The 19,038-nt window shown below is 37.4% G+C and overlaps 1 protein-coding gene across 8 annotated transcripts in view; it reads left to right on the top strand.

Moving 5' to 3' along the window:
- Positions 1–19,038, top strand: part of SGIP1 (SH3GL interacting endocytic adaptor 1) — a 245,007-nt gene that overhangs the window by 202,735 nt on the left and 23,234 nt on the right. For all 8 annotated transcript variants that reach the window (XM_077120689.1, XM_077120683.1, XM_077120682.1 and 5 more), the window contains one exon: positions 18,835–18,946. In XM_077120689.1, coding sequence (XP_076976804.1) covers positions 18,835–18,946 — 112 coding nt within the window. The remainder of the gene's footprint in view (positions 1–18,834; positions 18,947–19,038) is intronic.

The raw sequence follows: 19,038 nt of genomic DNA, 5'->3' as shown, positions 1-19,038 counted from the left end.
TCAAAACTGAACATAATATGAGGGAATTTTTAATATTTGCTCTCTGCCTCAAATAAAATATATGACTTGTATAACCCTTCAAAATAATTGAGTCATGAGTTATATATTTCTTCGCTTATGAATAGAAAGAAAATTGCTTTTTTTATATGACACTTCATTTTTATTTTTCCATGTACTAGGAGGTCTTCAGAAAAATGTTTTGAGTTCCCTACCTCTGCAGTAGGGAATGTGTCACATTCAAAAGAAGGGAGTTCATTTTCCTGTGTGAAGATGTTATGAGGTTTTTACTTGAGATATTCCTCATGGTGGCTTAGTTTTGCCTGGACATGCTCAGAGTTCATCTCCTTTAGCAGGAGTCAGGATTGCAGTTATATGTTTATGTGTATGTGTACAAAACTGATTGTGATGGCTCCAATATCATTATATTTGTGTGTATATCAGGCAATAACTGGCTGATGATCCCTATAAATCTTAGCAAAGGGCTAAGATCTTACATGTTCACAAATTCTGCAATAGGGAAAACAGTGAACAAGTTAATAAAGTAAAGCCTTTGATAATACTGCTATAGGGACAGATGTTGTCAGGACTATTTTCATTCAATCAGCAGGTGTTTATTGAGTGCATACCATATGCATGGTGCTGGGGCAGGTATGGGGTTACAGCAGTGAACAAGAAATCCGTGTCCCTGCCCTCATGGAGCACAAAAGTCAGACATTAAATGTGCAGTTACAATCATGCAAAGAATCTTACTAAATAGTGTGCTTTGGAGGTGCCTACCTGAGGGACTTGGCCTGGAAGTTGGGAAGAGATCCAGAGGAAAGGAGGGGAATGACATTTAGGAGGCTTTGCTTTGAATAAACATGAAAATGTTACTGAGTTAAAGACCTCATATAAAATCTTGCAGAACATGTAAATGTCAACCTAAAGGTGTGGTGGGTATTACCCTAGTATGAGAAATAGAAAAAGGATCCCAAATTAATTTATATCAGCCTTACTAAAAAAAAAAGATATGGAATATAGAGAGAGCGAAAGTGTATGTGTGTGTGGGTATCTAAATTATGACCTCAGCCTAAACGTGTGACTTCACGCACGTCACAATCTCTCTACATCTTAGTTTCCTCCTCTGTAAATTGGAATACCAGTAATGCCCATTTCATCGAGTTGTGGTCAAAATTTTTAAAGCAGGCACTGAGCGGAGAGCGTGTGAGCGCATGTGAGGTGCGCCTTACCTCCCGCCCTTCCTGCTACTGTCCGACCCCAGACGTGCCCCGCTCATTCCAGGCTGTGCTTTGCTCGGATCCTCCCTGCCTCGGAGCAGCTTATAACGTTCTAGTCTTTTCCACATAAAACCATCTGGCAACTGGATCTGCTCTGAGTGGCTACCTGGCCTTTTCTTTGCCAGCGGGGGCAAGGAGCAGTGTTTTCTGTGCCGCTTGTGGAGCAAGAGAAAATCTCGGAAGCGAAGTGCCCCGGCTGGGGAAGCCTTCGCTGCCACCGCGGAGCCGGCCCGGATTGCTGGCTGCTGAGACGGCGATGGTCCAGCGCCCGCTGCCACAGGCTTCCTGGTCCATGCTAACGGGAGGCATGGAAGGGCACCTGCGACCACCTCTTATATGAAAGGATTTGTAAATCAAGGAATTTCAGCCAATGTGACAAGCAATTTCAAACTTGCCAAGAAAAGAATGGAGAAGCTGAGAATCCTCAAGGGGAACTGCTTACCTTTGGATGATTCTGAACCTTCATCAGGCAATAACTGGCTGATAATCTCCATAAATTTTTATTTCAGTAAGCCCTTCCAAGAAGAGCTGTCTACAGATTTAGGCTGGCCAGCCCATTATGCTCATTTTTTAATGAACTTCTATCCCCAGACAGAGTGGAGAGCTGCCATAAATGAATGAAGAAGGTCTAATAGTGATTCAAAGAGGTGATGCCGAGACTGAAGAGACTCTCCTGTTTCTAATCCCCTTTTCCTTGGATGAATATATAGTAATCAACACCTCATATACTCCTAACAGATTTCAGAAAGTTGCTTGGGAACTATAAAACACTATATTGCCATCATTTCTTAAAATAATGAATATCTAATGAATATTTAATATATATTAAATGTGTGCAATACGCTTTGCATTGATTGCTTCGTTTATTAAACCAAAGATTGACTTGGGGGCTTTAAGATAGGTCATCACACTTCTTACAATTTTAACCCGTTTATGTCCTCAACTGTGTGCAACATGTGTTTCTGCTAGAGCGTGGACTTTCAGCAGACAGCTTTTCTGGACTTGTTCCTCTCCTCTATTGGCTCTGCCATACTTTATAGATACTTAGCCCTCAGAATGCCAGGAAATGTGGCCTTGGGGCTTCCTTTTACTTTGGGCACAGATTAAGCAGGATATGTTGGTTGCAATTGAGTTTCTTAGTATTATATTCAAAGTAATTACAGAATGGCTTCTTCGGAGATCTGATTTCAAGGCTCGAAAAACGCCACTGAGAAAACACAAAAGGTTGTTCTGGAGAAAAGGGTATTAGCACAAGGGAGCAGGGGTGATTTTGATTTTTCAAGGTTGTTTCGGTGACTTTGAGGAGTCGCAGTCATCTTTGTGGAGGGTGAGGCGAGGAAGAAGGAGTTTGTTAACATAGGTCAGTCCTTTCCTTAGATTTTTGCCTTTCTTAGACTCTGCTCACACCCATACCCCATAAAACTGGTCACCCAAATCACAGGCTTTCAGGTAGTCAGATCATGCTACTCTTTTCATAAATACCAACCCTGTGTGGGGAAATAGCACCTATTAATGTTCAGCATCCACTTTTTAAGACAAAGGAACATTCAAGAAATAAGTAAAGGAGAAACTTAGAAACCTCACTGTTATTTAAAATCCCAATATAATTCTCAATTCCTATTATAATTTTTATCACAATATAAAAATAATATATATTCATTGTAGAAAACTTGGAAAACCAAAAAGATATAAAGACAATAGAATAGCCTGTAATCTAATAACTGGAGATAACCACTGTTACCATTTTGGTGTATTTCTAAGTTTTTCATGTGCATGCATCTGTGTGTTCATGTTTGCAATTTATCATACAGAATATATGATAATGTCCCCATGGCATTAAAAAGAGTTGAAAATTGTTTACAGTTTGCTTTATCTTATCATGATATTGATCTAAGCACACTACTTTTAAAAATTCAAACAATAGGAGGAAGAGTAAATAAAGAGGTAAATGTCATCCCCAAATCACACTCTTTGAGATTATTAGAGATAGCATTATTAATGTTTCAGTGAAAATTCTTAAAGAAAACCCTCTCTATATTTATCTACACACATGCACACATATACAAACATGTACTGCATTTTTCAGATGCAAAATAAACTTCATAAAATATAGAAAAACTTTTTTCTCTAAAAAACAATAACAGACAAAATGCAAGTCACTATCTTTAGTATAAAGACCAGAATTTGAGTCTAAAGCTATTTCATATTCAAAATCTTTAGATACATGTAAATTATTTCTTACACTTCACGTAATCAGAGTTTAGGTTTAATACTACATTGACTTGATGCTTTTTATCCCCCATGTTCATAATATTGACCTCTTTATCCCCTTTTATACTGATAGTTTAATTTTGAGTCACATAAAACAATTCCAGGATTTTATCTGCATTTGTTTTCCTGAGTTTATTTTTAAATTGCCACAAAGTTGACAACTTTCTTGAAAGTCAAATGGAAGTTTTTAACCTACTTTTTAGCACCAGAGTTAAATACTCTTTCATGATACACTAATTAGTCATAGCTTATTTGTCTCATCTTTCAAAATTCTGTGACTTAGATTCCAGCAAATTGGCAGTTTCTCCTGTCGGCAATTGCATAGCTTGGTATATGTCAATCTTCTAAATACAAATAACGATACCACTTTATGGCTGCTTTGGAAGGAATCTTAAAAACAATGAATTAAAGGAAATGAAGGGTCCAAATGTAACATGAAGTTTAATCATGAGAGGAGCTATGAGTTCAAGTAACTCAACTCAATTGAAGGGACTTGGAGAGGAACTGATGACATCTCTTTGTTGTTACATTCCCACAAAAAGAAGCTAAGATAACTTTGGAGCCTGCTGTGTTAGCAGCTGCAAGGTTTCTTTGACGTGGATTACAAGATGCATCTCAATTTCAAAATGTTAAGATGTTTTCAAAAGCATGTCTCTTAGAATCATTGAAATATGTTATGTACAGTTTATGCAAATAGAGTATACAACCTGCTCTTTTACCTTCATTCAATAGTCATTTACATTTACTATGTACATTGTTTTAGTATGTGTATACATATATATACATGTGTATATGCTTATGTATATGTGTATGTATGTGTATATATACATATAGAGCTATACAATCATTTTATACATATAGTGGCTCCATACTATTTTATTATATTATAATATATTAATGTATCTTTTATTAATGGGTAGTTAGGTCTTTTTTTCTTTTTCTCTTTTTGCAATTATGCAAAATGTTCAATGAGCAACCTTGAAGCTATACCTTTCTCTACTTGTCTGGATGCATCCTAAAGATAAATTCCTAACTATGGGATCACTGTATTAAAGATATACACATTTCAGATATTACTACATATTGCCAAACATCCCTCCAAAAAGTTCATCCAAGCATTATAATTAACATTTTTGCCAAGCCTTCACCAGAACTGAGTTATGTCAGTATTTTTCACCTTTCCTAATCTAATAGGGAAAAAGTAAATTTAAAGCTGCATTCTTTTAACTACTGAAAACTTTTAAATAGCTGCAATTTTGTCATTATATCATGATTTATTTAACACAATTCAGTTATTAGGCATTTAAATTGTTTTCCCATATGAAATGAACATCTTTGCACATAATTCTTGGCCTTGAGATATTTTCTTAGACTATATTATAAAAATTGAAATTATGGGCTAAAATTATAAAACATTTAAAGCTTCATGGTATACATTGCAAAATGGTTTTCTAGGAAGGTAATACTAATTTTTGCTCCCACCAACTTTACATAAAAGTGCCTTTTTCATTATGTTCTTATAAGCATAGAATATTAGTTTTCCCAGATCTTTTCTAATCTGAAAATGGTAAATAATGTTATTTCTTTCCATCACATATCTTTATTAGCGAGGCTGAACATTTTCATAACTTTTTTAGCCATTTATGGTATTTTAGTGAATATTTTTGTCCCTTTTTAAAGTTTTCATGTTTCTTATATTTGAGAAAGACCCTAACAAACTGATAATATTCTAGAATTGTCAACCCCAAGGAGAAGCCACCACTTTTCTGAAAATGCACACCAGACTCTGCACTAAAAAACACAGTCCACCCACCGACATCCTCGGACACTGTTTCTAGAATCTTCTGACTTCTTTAACTGACTCTTCACTCCTTCTCTTTGGTGCTCCTGGACTCATATCACCAATTACTGACCATTATATTCTGGCCTTGCTTCTGTTTGGTTCGAAGCTTGACCCAGGTTCTCTCCAACTTCTCACTTTTTAATTCTCTGCCTATTTTTGCTGCCTGGGCTCAGGGACCATCAAAACTGCTCATGGGAGAGGACCTCTCCCGGCTTCACCAAGCCCTCCAGCCTCCGTTTCTTGTACACTATTCCTTTGCATGATCCTTACTAGATTTTTTTCCCAGGGATCTTGATGAGATTGCAGATGATTATGGCACTGCAGATATTATTTAGTATAATTTGAAGAAAGAAGTGAACTGTTAACGTTCAAAAAAATTTTTTCAAAAGCATTGATGAGTTGTACTGGAACACATATCTTTGGCCTTGTAGATCTGCAGTTCAGTGCTTCTCACCCTTTTTCATTCTACCCCTTACTCACTCTGACCCACTCAGACTTTTTAGACCTTTTTCCCCTGATCAGTCCCCCAATGAAATTTTTATATTGCAGACAGACAGTAAATGTGTTTATATACTATATGGTACTGCTGTGCTTTATATGTAGAAAAATTAAGATTTTTTTCCCCTCCACCAAAAACTAATTTCCCTCCTTTTGCAACATTACTGCCTTCCGCTGAAAAGGCATGTCAATGATCCAGCCAGATCTCAGAGCAAAGCTTATTAATGCAAATGGGGTGAACTTCAATAAGACAGAGGAAGGTTTAAGAGGGCAATTGGAGAAAGATCGGGTTTTCCGGCCCAGCCCCTCTAATTACTGTAGAGTAAGTGATCTTGAGCAAGTTATTTAATTTCACTAAACCTCAATTTCCTCAATGGTGAAATGTAACTAATAATGGCATGTGCTTCAAAGAGATGCTTTGAGAATAGAAGACATAATGCATTTTAAATATTCAGCACAGTGGCTGCCACATCTAAGTGCTCTACATAAAATTAGCTCTTAAATCATTATTTGTATCCCTCATTGTGCCATGCTATGGCTGGCTCAGCTCCAGATGCCTGATCAAACTCTCAGTGCTTTCAGTATGAAAATATCCACAATTTGGCTGTGTCATGCTCATGCCAGATGCAGAGAAATCACTAAGTTCTTACACCAACTGAGGAAATAAATCGATCAAGAAGATATTTACCTTCCTTTCATTTGTATCACGGCTTTGTCTCCTGCTTTATGCCCATTTTAGCAAGCATAGTCCTTGTGTTGTATAGACATGATGCAACTTTCATGATGACAACAAAGTCATGTCATTTTAGGAAATTAATTAAGTAGAACATTAAGTTTGGATGCTAGTTTAAGAACTGTAAGCAAAGACCCAGATTTAAGAAAAATTGTCTATAAAACATGATTAAAATGTCATCTGATTATATATTTCTGGCCCAAGTGGTATTTGAAAAGCAGGAACTATATGCACATGGAACATGTATGTGACCAGGACAGGCAAGTAGGGACTTAGGTCAAGCAAGACTGAAAGTAACTGTAATCCTCTCTGCTTGCTCATACATTCGGTATCCTTAATTCTTACTCTTAAGGATTCTTACATGATAACTGGCTTTCTTAAGTATGCCTTCCTCATTTCCATGAAGGGAGCACTGAAAAGCATGTAGCAGGTATAAGTCACCCAATGCTATTGTGGGTTGGGACAAGGCTTTCATAGCTTGTAATAATGATAAGAGCATGGCATTAAGTGGAGACTAGATTTGAATCCTGGCTTTACCACTTATTAGCTGTGAGAACTTGGACACACCGCTAACTTCTCTCCGACTCCATTTCTTGATTTGTAATATGCAATAATGCCCATCACACAGAGTGTGATGGTAATTAAATAATGCAGTATGTGTAACACATAAAAGACAGTGACTAGCCTGTAACAGAGCTCGGTAATACTCATCCTTCCCCCGTGAGGGTTGCCTTTTTTCTTTTTTACTGACACTCAGTGGGCCAATTGATGCTATATACCTCAGACAGTAAGAAGCCAAAATAGCACTCAGGGAAGCATGTGTAAACTGATGGTGTTATCTTTTTCTTACATTTTCTTAAATTGTAAGGTAATGCATGGTAAAACATTTAGCACATAGAAAATATGTGTCTATTTAGCTGTCATCACAGCATTGTTATTTATTAGGTTAGGTTACAGCATTAGACAACCAAATATACCCAGGAAAATATTATATGTATAGATTCTTATATGCAACATATATGTATATGTACAGACATGCATAAACATGTGTATGATATATTTTATGTAACTTAAGCCAATTATTTTATGCAAAACCATACATACCAAGATGTAAAGGAAAAAAATAGAAAATATTTTTATGTTATATACAACACAATTTGTACATTATATATACAAAAACTTTTTTTACATTACAACAACTTTCTGACTCCTTTTCTTTCAAGGCTAACCTAAAAGTTTTGAAAACAAAGCTGCTATGACAAAAATGAGTAATGTTACTTTATTGATCAGCATTTTAGCTAAGATTTACCAGTTCACAAGAAGGCAGCTCATCTTCTCAAGTACAGCTCCCATGATACAATTCTTTCTACTGACCTAAGAAGAATTCTTAATCTTTATGCTTCCCTCATGTGCTAAATGCTTATGGAGCTGTGGGGAGCCTGAAAAAATATACTACATATTGTGACTCTCAAGCAAAAATTACTCTTAGTAATCTCAGACACTATTTGTTGAGTGTTTACTATGTGCCAGGCACCAAGATTTACATAACTCCCATCCCAGTGTTCATTACTAGCGTTCTTGCAGTTATTAGATTCTGAAAGGAAGTGCAGTCTGATGTGACATGAAAACATTTACTTATAACATCAGTTCCCAGTCTAACATTCCTCTTCCCGCGTTAACACTAACATCTCTCCCCGTTCGTTATACTGAATACAGGGTCAGTTTCTCCTTAAATGTCTGCTCTCAGAAGCAATGGACATTCCGTGCAAATACAGTGCACATTCGTTGCAAGGTGAAATTGCTAATGTTAGGATATCGGATTCCATGGAGTTCATGAAAGTGATGCTTAAAGTGGCTTCAGCCATGCCCGAAGTCTTGCCAATTGATGGTTTAGCAAAAATGAACTATCAATAACTGAAGACGGAAAAAAAAGGCTTACTTCATTGTCACTTCAAAATAAAATCAAGAAATTGAGGGGCCCTTAGGAAATTGTAAAAAACTTCCAACTAATTCTGAAATAAGGGCCTACTTTATGATTATGAATCAATGGCAAATATGAATCTGGGATACTGTGCAGAGCTATCATACAATTTAACAAGAAAAATAAGTCATTTTCCAAAATATCAACACTAATCATTGTTACTTATTCTAAGGACTCATTAATTATTGTGATAATAGCCTGAATTTTGTTAATAAAATGTTTCTTCATAAATGTAGTTTATGACCAGTTAAAAATCCTGAAATTTTGGTATTCATTTTATAATCACTTTTCTCTCACTCAGAGAAATTCTCAGATAACAAGGACCTCTGATATCATATCATTTAATCTTTGCAACATCTGTAGAAGGTACTATCTTCATTTAACAAATGATAAAGCTGGAACTCAGAGAAGTTAGGTAATTTGCCCAAGGTGGCACAGTAGGTGATAAAGTCAGGATTCCAATCAACTGATTCCAAAATTCTCTCTCTTTATGACTGCATTATACAGAATGAGCAACATAAATTAGTATGGAATTGAGTATAATTTATCTTTTTAAATAATTCTGAAATGATCATCCTTTCTAGAAAATGCCAAACCAATTTCCATTCCCTGATTTTACATTCACTCCTGCTGGAATTTCTTCTTTCTTTTTTAGCACACTTTTACTTGCTTCTTTTGTTTCCATCATCACCGGCTTCGAGAGCTGTTTGCTTCTCACCTCCAGCAGGCCTGGCTTGTCGCCTTGGTGGAAGGGGCAGATGTTTGGGTGGTAGCCTGCAAGAGTGGGAACGGTCTGCTAAAACACAAGGCTTCTCTCTCCCGCTTTTCGTACTTCAGATCATGCTTTCAGGGTGACTGCTTCCAGCCTCAGGTGATCAGAAGGTTAAAAAAAAAAAAAAATCAGCTCCCTGACACCTTGCATTAGTAAGTCCAGCTCCTCCCTGCAGACTGAGAAGGTTAGTATCACTGATGTCATTGTTCACACTTGATGCTGGTGCAAGACCAACTGGACAGTCCAAGTTCACGTGTTGACTAAGAGGCAGAGACGAGACCTAATGAGGCTCATGTCATCTCACCCTGTCCTAGGCTCTTTACTGGAACAACAAAGCTTAATAGTTACAAGTGTAATCATCTTCTATCCAAATTGGAGCAAGTTACTTAGCTCTCTAAGTTCCCCCTTTAAAGATATTAAAAATAGCACTTAAGTGTCAATGGCTGAGAGATTCCAAACAGAGTTATCAGAGAGGTTATCCTGGAGGTTATTCTTACGCATTAAGTAGATATCACCTTGTTATTCCAGATGTAGTGGAGAGGCTGGAGGGAACTCCCTGAGAATGTAGAGCTGTGTTCCAGTAGCCATGTTTCTTGATGATGAGTGTATAATGATAAGGCTTTCACAATGTGACTGTGTGATTGTGGAAACCTTGTGTCTGATGCTCCTTTTATCTACCTTGTCAACAGACAAGCAGAATATATGGAATAAAAATGAATAATAGGGGGAACAAATGTTAAAATAAATTCAGTTTGAAATGCTAGTGATTGGTGAGGGGGAGGGGTAAGGGGGATGGTATGTATAATCTTTTTTTTTCTGTTTTCATTTTATTTCTTTTGCTGTTGTCTTTTTCTTTCTTTTTCTGAATTGATGCAAATGTTCTAAGAAATGATCATGATGATGAATATGCAACTATGTGATGATATTGTGAATTACTGAATGATGATATGTTAAGAATGTTTTTGTTCGTTTGTTGTTGTTTTTTTAAAATTAATAAAAAAAAATCTTAAAAATTTTTTTAAGAAAATAACACCTACTTGATGTGGCTAGTTTGAGAATTAAAGGAGATACCAACATTAATTTATTGGTTAAGTAAACTTTTGGTTCTGTTATTCAGTTCTGGTACCTGAGTATTTTACTTTTTAAAATCATCTGCCTCTTTTTTCCTAGCTTTGCTTTTCTTCTAAAGCACCTCTCTCTCTTCTTCTCCTTCTGACAATGTTTATGTGTACAAATTGTCTGTGCTTCCTGCCCACATTCGTGTTTTAATGGACTGCTTACGAAATGCTTCCACGATTTAAGGGTCTTTGCTTGTAAAGATGTCCAGCTGTCAGAAAGGATTTAAATTTTTGCTGCAGGTTGTGCGGGGGGGGGGGTTGTGTGCCCTTGCTTGGTAATGAGAGTCACAGAAAACTGTCTTTCAGAAAGCATACCGTCACATATCGATGACTGCGTGTGTGCCTTTTTCCATTTCTCATGAGCAATTGTGTGCAGTCGCTTTCCAGGACCTGGAATTGTTCTTTTGTCGAAAGTGTACAAACCAGTGGCAACAACTCATCTTTTCGGGGCTACCGCGAATGGGCTCCTAGGTGCCTAATGCACTTTTCTTCTGTGCTCTGTGCTCCTCGAGTAGGGTAGGTAAGGTGTGGGGTGCAAGTCAGGCCGTCCTAGGTTTGCATTCCAGTTATGTTACCCTTACTCGGTGGGTGCCTGTGGGCAAGGCTCCTGGATGACTCAGAATCTCAATTTTCCCATCTGTAAAATAGAGATAAATAATGGTACTTACCCAAAGGGTTGTTATCAAGATTAGGAGCTAATGTGAGTAAAGCACATTGACTCGTTCCCAGTAGGGCAGCAATAATTATAGAAGTTTTAGTTGCTGCTTCCGCGGCTGTTTTTAGAGGCAGGATAGCTAGGATTGCCCCTTACTAACAGAGCGATGTTAGGCTGGTGAAATAGAGATGGTTGTGGGGAACCCGTTTATCACTTCAACAATTGAAAAACATAATGTCACGTTAGAGTTTGGTATTTGACATTACTGAAGAGCAAAAAAAAGCCACAGGAATAAATACTGTCTCTACTTTGAACTATTTATAGAAGATTATTAACAGGAATATTACAATAATGATGATAGTCAACTTTTGGCTGACTTAACATAGTGCTTAACTTTGATCTGTAGTTAGGATTCCCCTTGCCCTCGGTGCTGTCAGCTCTGTGCAAGAGCGTGTGTCATGCATTCGGCACAGTTATTGGCAGGGGGCACAAGGCCAGACCCCAGCTCGCATTCATATTTGCATGAATCAAAGAACAAACGTGCATTGAAGCAACTTTTATCACCTATTGATCCAAGTACTGTATCAAGCAATTTAAACAAATATAGTAACTACCTATATGATACCTGAAAAATCAAGAATACATGCACAGAATGTATCGTTCTTTTGATGGCAGAATGTTAGTGATGGAAGGGATGAGAAAAATCTGGTCTGTCTCTAGGCTCAGTGCAGAATCCCATTTGTGGTATCTTCCCCTTTTGTTTTCTATTTCAAAGCGTACTCCACTTTGAAGAACCAACTCTAACACAACCACCTCAGTAAAACACTCTGACAAGTAACAGAACAAAAACAATAATTACATGCTTTTTGCATGTGTACCATGTTAGAGACCTTAAAATGCAATCTCATTTGATGCTCCCCACAAGCCTTTGAGGTGGATACTATTATTATCCTCATTTTAAATTTGAGAAAGTTGAGTCACAGAGAGGTTAAGAAGCTTGCCCGTTGTCTTACGGCTTATAAGGGGACAAGGCTGGCCTCACACCCAAGGCTAGCTGATGCTGGAGCCTGGGCTTCCTTTTTGTAAAAAAAAAATCATAAAATAGGAATGTCTACACCACTCATTTGGGATTTAATCTTGCAGTGAAGTCATCTTATAGCGCTGACATTTAAACTATTGTCTGAAGCTCTTGTTTATATAATTTTATTGTGATTTGATTTTCTTTATGTTTGTCTTGTTTCCTGAGTGTTTACTTATTTATGTAAACTTTGCACATATTAGGGGCTCAGGAAATAGACAATCACCCAAACCTCCAGGGAAGTGATACTGTTTTAAGGCAGCTTATTTCTCCGTTAAGAAGTTGTTCCTACTGTTTAAAGATGTTTTCATTGCTCTAAACAACTTAAAATTATAGGATCCTAAATTAAAAGATTGTGTGGTCTGTTTCCTTTACTCTTAGGCCTTGAGAGATCTAAGATTAATTGATTGGCCCAAAGTCAGGGAACTGTTAATTTATAGATCCGTGATCTTGAACCATGGTTTCCTGTGTCACTGTCTGGTAATATTACTTTAGAAATTTGAAAACAGTTTCCAGGGCTCTTTTAGTTTTCTTAGCCCTGATGTTCAAATTTCTCACCATCTTGGTCACTTGTCTGGGTTTTCCAATAATCTTATTGTGCTGGTCTAAAAGTATTATGTGCCCCAGAAAAGCCATGCCTTTCCAATCTTGTGGGGGCAGTGGTTTCTTTTAATTCTGATTCAATAATGGAGGTTGGAAACTTTTGATTAGATTTTTTCCATGGAGATGTGACACACCCATTCCAGATGGGTCTTGATTAGTTTGCTGGAATCTTTTAAAAGAGGAAACATTTTGGAGAGAGTTAGAAATGACAGAACCGACTGAGAGAAAGAGCTGGCACAGATGCTGACACTTGGAGAACACGGATGTTTGGAGATGCTTGGAACCAGCAGACATCGCCTTGAGATGTTAAACAAGCCAGAACCTGGAGAGAGCCAAGGGAAGCCAAGACGTGAAGGCCAGCCTCAGAAAAGCAAAGTGCGGAACCCCCACGGAAACATAGGCTGAAAGCAACGGAGCCCAGGAGCAAGGGATCAGTAGATGACAGCCTGGGTCTTTCCAGCTGACAGAGGTGCTCCAGACCTATTGGCCTTTCTTGAATTAAGGTAACTTTCCTTTGATGCCTTACTTTGGACATTTTTATGGGCTTAGAACTATAAACCTGTAACTTATTAAGAATTCCCTTTATAAAAGCTGTTCCAATTCTGGCATATCGCATTCCAGCAGCTTTCATACTAATACAACTATTAAATAAAGACTTTCTAACATACCGTTAGAAACAAGCATTCATTAATTTCTAGTAACATTCTGATTGAGTAGAATACTTATATAAAATCATCTGGCATTCTTAGCAATCAGAAATTAATCTCACTTTTTGTTTGGTCACCTTAGTCTGCAGGAATGAAACTATATCTTAAGAAAACAAGACCAATTTATACAAAGAGGGACTTAGAAAAATTTCTACGTAGAAACAGCCCAAACATTGGAGAATGATTGTAGAATAAAATGCAGTTGTTGAAAATGATAAATATGTATAACATTTAGCAATGGGGAAAATCATGAAATAAGTGAAAAAAGTAAAATGCAAAATGGAATATTAATTGCAATGCATAAGAATGTGAAGAAATTTGATCTGTAAATGGAGTTCCCATTAAGGTAAAATTTTCTCTGTAATTTTTTTTGTTTGTTTTGGTATGTTTCTCCTTCTCTGGCATTATTGATTAGATCTGGAAGAAGGACTGTGGTGCCCAGAGGTGAACATAGACAGATCCTGGGGTTGTTGGAGAAAGTCATGAACGATAGACCTGGATCAGACAACAGATGGTCTTATACATAGTTATACTGAGGAATTTGGAAGTTTGGTCTTTAGCTTATGATCAGTGTTCTTATTGGCATCTGATGAACATTAAAACAAAGCATGCAAATAAAAAGCAGCAAAACCATCATTTCTAATGAGCTGTCTGCTCTTCATCCATTGATGCAGCCCAAACTAGGTGAAATGTCTGCTGTCCAAAAATAGGAAGTTGATGACCAACTAAAACCCCAGTACTTTCCCACATCTTCCACCAAGTCAGTTTTCACCAAACCACAATTATTTGACTGTGTTATCTTGATATGTAAGAATCTCACATTTGTACTTGATTTTTTCTTATCAGTTTCAGCTCAGTACTCTAAAACTGTGAGATAACTTTTAGTACTTTCAATGAGTCTGTCATTAAGATAATCTTTGTTTATCTTAAAATGTGATGATCAAAAAACAATCTAATGGTTAACTGAGGGCTCACTATGGGCCATACACTGTGTTAAGTTCTTTACCTCATTTCATCTTTAGAACAGGTCTATAAAGTTGGCATCATTTCATCATCCCTACCAAAAATCTTATAGATAGCAAATGCCAGAGACAAGACTATGGAGCTATGTCTGATGCCAAATCTCATGCTCTTCTCCATGACAACATGCCATCTCTAAGCATCTTCTCTGATTTTATCCAAGCCATTCAGAAAACTAGACTGAGGACTAATCTCTGGAGCATTCCACTAGAGACTTCCCAATGGACATACGTTTTAGTTTGCCAGGGCCTCTATGACAAATAGCACACAGGCTTAAGCAACAGAAGTTCATTGCCTCTCAGTTTGGGAGGCTAGAAGTCCAAAATCAAGGTCTCAACAGACCACACTTTCTCTCAGAGTCTGCAGCATTCTGATGCTGGCTTGTCACAATTCTTGGGGTTCCTTGGCTTGCAACTCTACCACCATCATGTGGCAACCCGCTTCATTCCTTGGCTTCTGACTTCTGGTTTCTAGTCACTGACTGCATCCAAATTGCCTCTGCCTTATAAGGACTCCAGTCATATGGACTAAAGGCCCATGCTGATTCAATTGGCCTCATCTAATTAGGATCTTTTTTTTTTTTTTTTTACATGGGCAGGCACCGGGAAGCGAACCTGGGTCCTCTGGCATGGCAGGGAAGCATTCTTGCCTGCTGAGCCACCGTGGCCCTAATTAGGATCTTTGAAGATCCTATTCACAAATGAGTCCACAATTTAGTGCTAACATCTTCAAAAGTCCTATTCACAAGCACAGGAGTGTGGATTAAGATTTGAACATAGTTCAGTCCCCAACAACAGAGAACCACTGATACAACTGATTTATGCTCACTAGATACTGTGATTCATTCAATCGATTCACTTGGCAAGACTTACCTGCCCAACTGTCACCATTTTCTTCACAAGAAAGTCATGGAAAGACTTCATTCAATGTTCTGTAGAACTGAAAAACACTATACCTACAGCATTCGCTTTACCTACTAGCATTTCTCATCACTTAAATCTTTTTTCTTTCTAAGAGCTTTCCTCACCTTCACTATTGTCTTCCTCACTAATCTGCCTGGAGTGTTAAAAATTCAAGCCCAATTGTGAGTACCCTGTTTCAAATACTTCAAAGACTTCCCATCTTCTTCAGTAGGTGTCCTTGTCCTCAGTCTTGTGAACTTCAAGAACATTAAGAAACGTATGACTCTACTTCAAATTATATTTAATATGTTTCTTATATGTGCACTTTACTCAGATAAGTATCCATGGATTTGTATTAGATTATAAAAGAATAACTATGATTTTTAAAGTCTATAATTACTTACAAAGACAATTTCTTAAATATTTATACAAGACTTCCATGTCTTACCCCCTAATACTCACCACACTCACAAGCACACAAACTACAGCACACTTACTGTGGTTTCTCAAAATGCCATGTGTTTGCTCAGTTCCATAAATGCTGGACTTTATTTCCTCTCTCTTTGACTCATCCTCAGACCTCAGTTCCAATATAACCTTCTCAATGAAACCTTCCCTGACCTTTCCAAGCAGCATTAAATGCTTCTTCCTCTAAGGTTTCATAAAACTTTGCTCATACTACCCTTAAAACATTTATTAAGTCACTCATTGTTTGATTGTATTTCTACCTGCCTCCTCACACGGTGGCTATGACCCTGATATAATGGTGAGAGTCCAGCACTCTCAACACACTACTCCAGCTTTAACCAACAGTTAGGGAAACCATTCCTCTCAGTACCTAGTAGTCACTCAATAAATATCTAAATAGCAACTGAGCAAATAAATTGAGCATCACTATTACCAAATAATGACTTCTGTCTAGTGTGCTTTCTTCTTTTCTAACTGATCATAGCTCTACCTTTTTGAGATACAATAATGGATGATTCAACATCTTTTTAATGAAATGGCAGTATAATCATAATTCTGTTTTTGGGACTGTGGAAAAAAGAAGCTCATGTCATGGTTCCTTCCTTCTAGAATTCTACAGTCCTTGGGCAGCAAAGTCTTAAACATGCATATGCCCAAGACTCACCATAAGACTCATGGTGTTGTAATTGTTATCCTCTGCCAAGGAGGCAAAACAGTATCGTTTTCAGAGCCTCAACCTTAACTCACAATTGCCAAAGTATGAATCTTAGCTATTCTGCACACCTGCTGTGCAATACTGATTATATAAACTAATTGAACCTTGGTTCAATCAATTACCAAATGGAAATTATGCTTACTTCATAAGTTTATATATATATATATATATACTAAATATATATATTTAGTATATATATATTTAGTGTATATATATATTTAGTGTGTATATATATATATATATTTAGTGTGTATATATATATAAAACATCTTATGTCTGTAACAAATACTGGGGATTCTGGTGGCTTGGATTCTGTACCCCAGAAACACATGTTCTTAAACCTCATCCATTTCTGTGTGTGAGGACCCATTGTAAATGAGATCTTGTCAAGATGTTACTTCAGTTAAGGTGTGGCCCAAAGGAATCAGGCCACGGATTACTGTAGTCCTTTACAAGTGGAATGAAAGTCATACAGAAGGAGAAAAAGCCAGAGGGAGCATCCAGAAGGTGAAGGTCAACAGAACCTACCAGAGAAGAAGTCAGCAGAGGCTACCCTGTGCACTGCCATGTGACAACAAAGCCCAAGAGCATGGGGTGCCAGCAGCCAGCCCAGAGTGCCACTGTCTGCTCAGAGAAGTCATCACCTTATTGATGCCTTGATTTTATCCTTCTCTTAGCCTCAAAAGCATCAGTCAGTAAATTCCCCTTGTTTAAGCCAACTCTTTGCAAGGTGTTTGTTTTGGCAGCTAGGAAACCAAAACAGGAAGGAGGTGATGTTGGCAGTAGAATATGATTATGAGGATGATATTAGCATATTGAACTGTAACTCCTTGAAGACAAAAAGCATATTTAATTTATCTTTGACTCTCTAGCACCTACTACAGTGCCTGAAATACAGTAGATAGTAAAAAAAATTTATTAAATTAATGATCAATTTTCAATTCCCAGGTATTAAAAGTCAAGGGAAGAGAGAAAATGGAGAGATTAACATGGGCTAGAATTGTCAAGGAAAGCATCACTGATGAAGAAACTATTCGGAAGGTAGATTTTTAATAGTTGAAGACAGAGGTTACTGAAGGCAAAAGGAAACAAGCATTACTTCAAAGTATGTAGTCTATGCCCGGTGTGGAGAGGAGTAAATGAGTTTTGTTTGGTAAGAAAAGGAATCAGTGAGAGTGTGAAATAATTAAATACCTTGGAGTTACTAAAATATACTATTCAGTACTGTGCCTAAAGATTAAGAGCAAAACCAGTAATTCCAAACTTTGCTCCTTTGGGAAGCTACAAGTTATATACTAACAGTACAGGAAAGTGGTGCATTTAGACACACTGTATAGTATAGTGTTAAAAACATGAGCCTTAGAGCAGGCAAAACTAGCTTTGAATTTTAGTTTTGCTCTTAAGTAAACCTTGATCTTGGGTGAGATCTTGCCTCTTCAAGCTTCAGTTTTCTCTTCAGTAAAATGGTAACACTATTGCCTTCCCACAGGGCTAACCTGGGGCTGGAAAAAGATAATTCACATAAGGCACCGAGTGCAGTGCCTGTACAGAGGTGTTCAACAGATGTGAGGGCTGCTGCTATTTTTATTATAATGAATTGGTACATTTATGTGGCTGTGCCAAGTCAGTGGAGTATATATTGGTTGTGTATCTTTTGGGACATGCAAACTTGAGTTTCCTTAATCTGAGAGTAACTGGGCTTCTTGAAATGGGAAGAACCGAGAAAAGGACGGTGTGTCACGTGATAGCACTTAGTCAAGTGTGCCTCTTCAAAACGAAGAAACACAAATAGTTTTGAGTTTGTTCGATTGCATAGGTTGACTGCTCAAACAGAAAGCCTAGTGACTTTCTTTATTAACCACCTGCTGTACAAACTGTCATGCAAATGCTGCCTTATGCTTTATGAAAAACATCTGAAAATCCCTATGATGTTGTTCTTCTGCTTGGATATTTTCTGTAGCAAAATACATCATTGAATTAATTTCATGTCTCTTTGTCTGTAAACCAGCCAAATATTTCCTTTTAAATACTTGAGCTCTATGTTGAACATTCAGAATCATGGTTCTGAGTACATGACTTTGTTTTTCAGTAATAGTTTCCATCCTTTAATCCTTTAATGGGGGACGTTTAGTTTCAGATACTCTGAGATGACTTCTATGCCCATAATAAGTGAAAATTTTTCATTGCATGCAGGTTCTTCCAGGGGACCCAGCCCCCTAACCATGGGAGCCCAGGATACCCTGCCTGTTGCAGCAGCATTTACAGAAACAGTCAACGCCTACTTCAAAGGAGCAGATCCAAGCAAGTAAGCCTAGGGTTCGGTTCATGGTGTTTGCCAAGCTCTGTCCTATCCAGCGGGAGACACACTGAATATTTCATTCCTTATCTAAGAGCCAA

Source organism: Tamandua tetradactyla, chromosome 11 (assembly GCF_023851605.1).
Source record: "Tamandua tetradactyla isolate mTamTet1 chromosome 11, mTamTet1.pri, whole genome shotgun sequence".
NCBI classification, from domain to species: Eukaryota; Metazoa; Chordata; class Mammalia; order Pilosa; family Myrmecophagidae; genus Tamandua; species Tamandua tetradactyla.
This window is presented reverse-complemented; position numbering and strand designations above follow the sequence as displayed.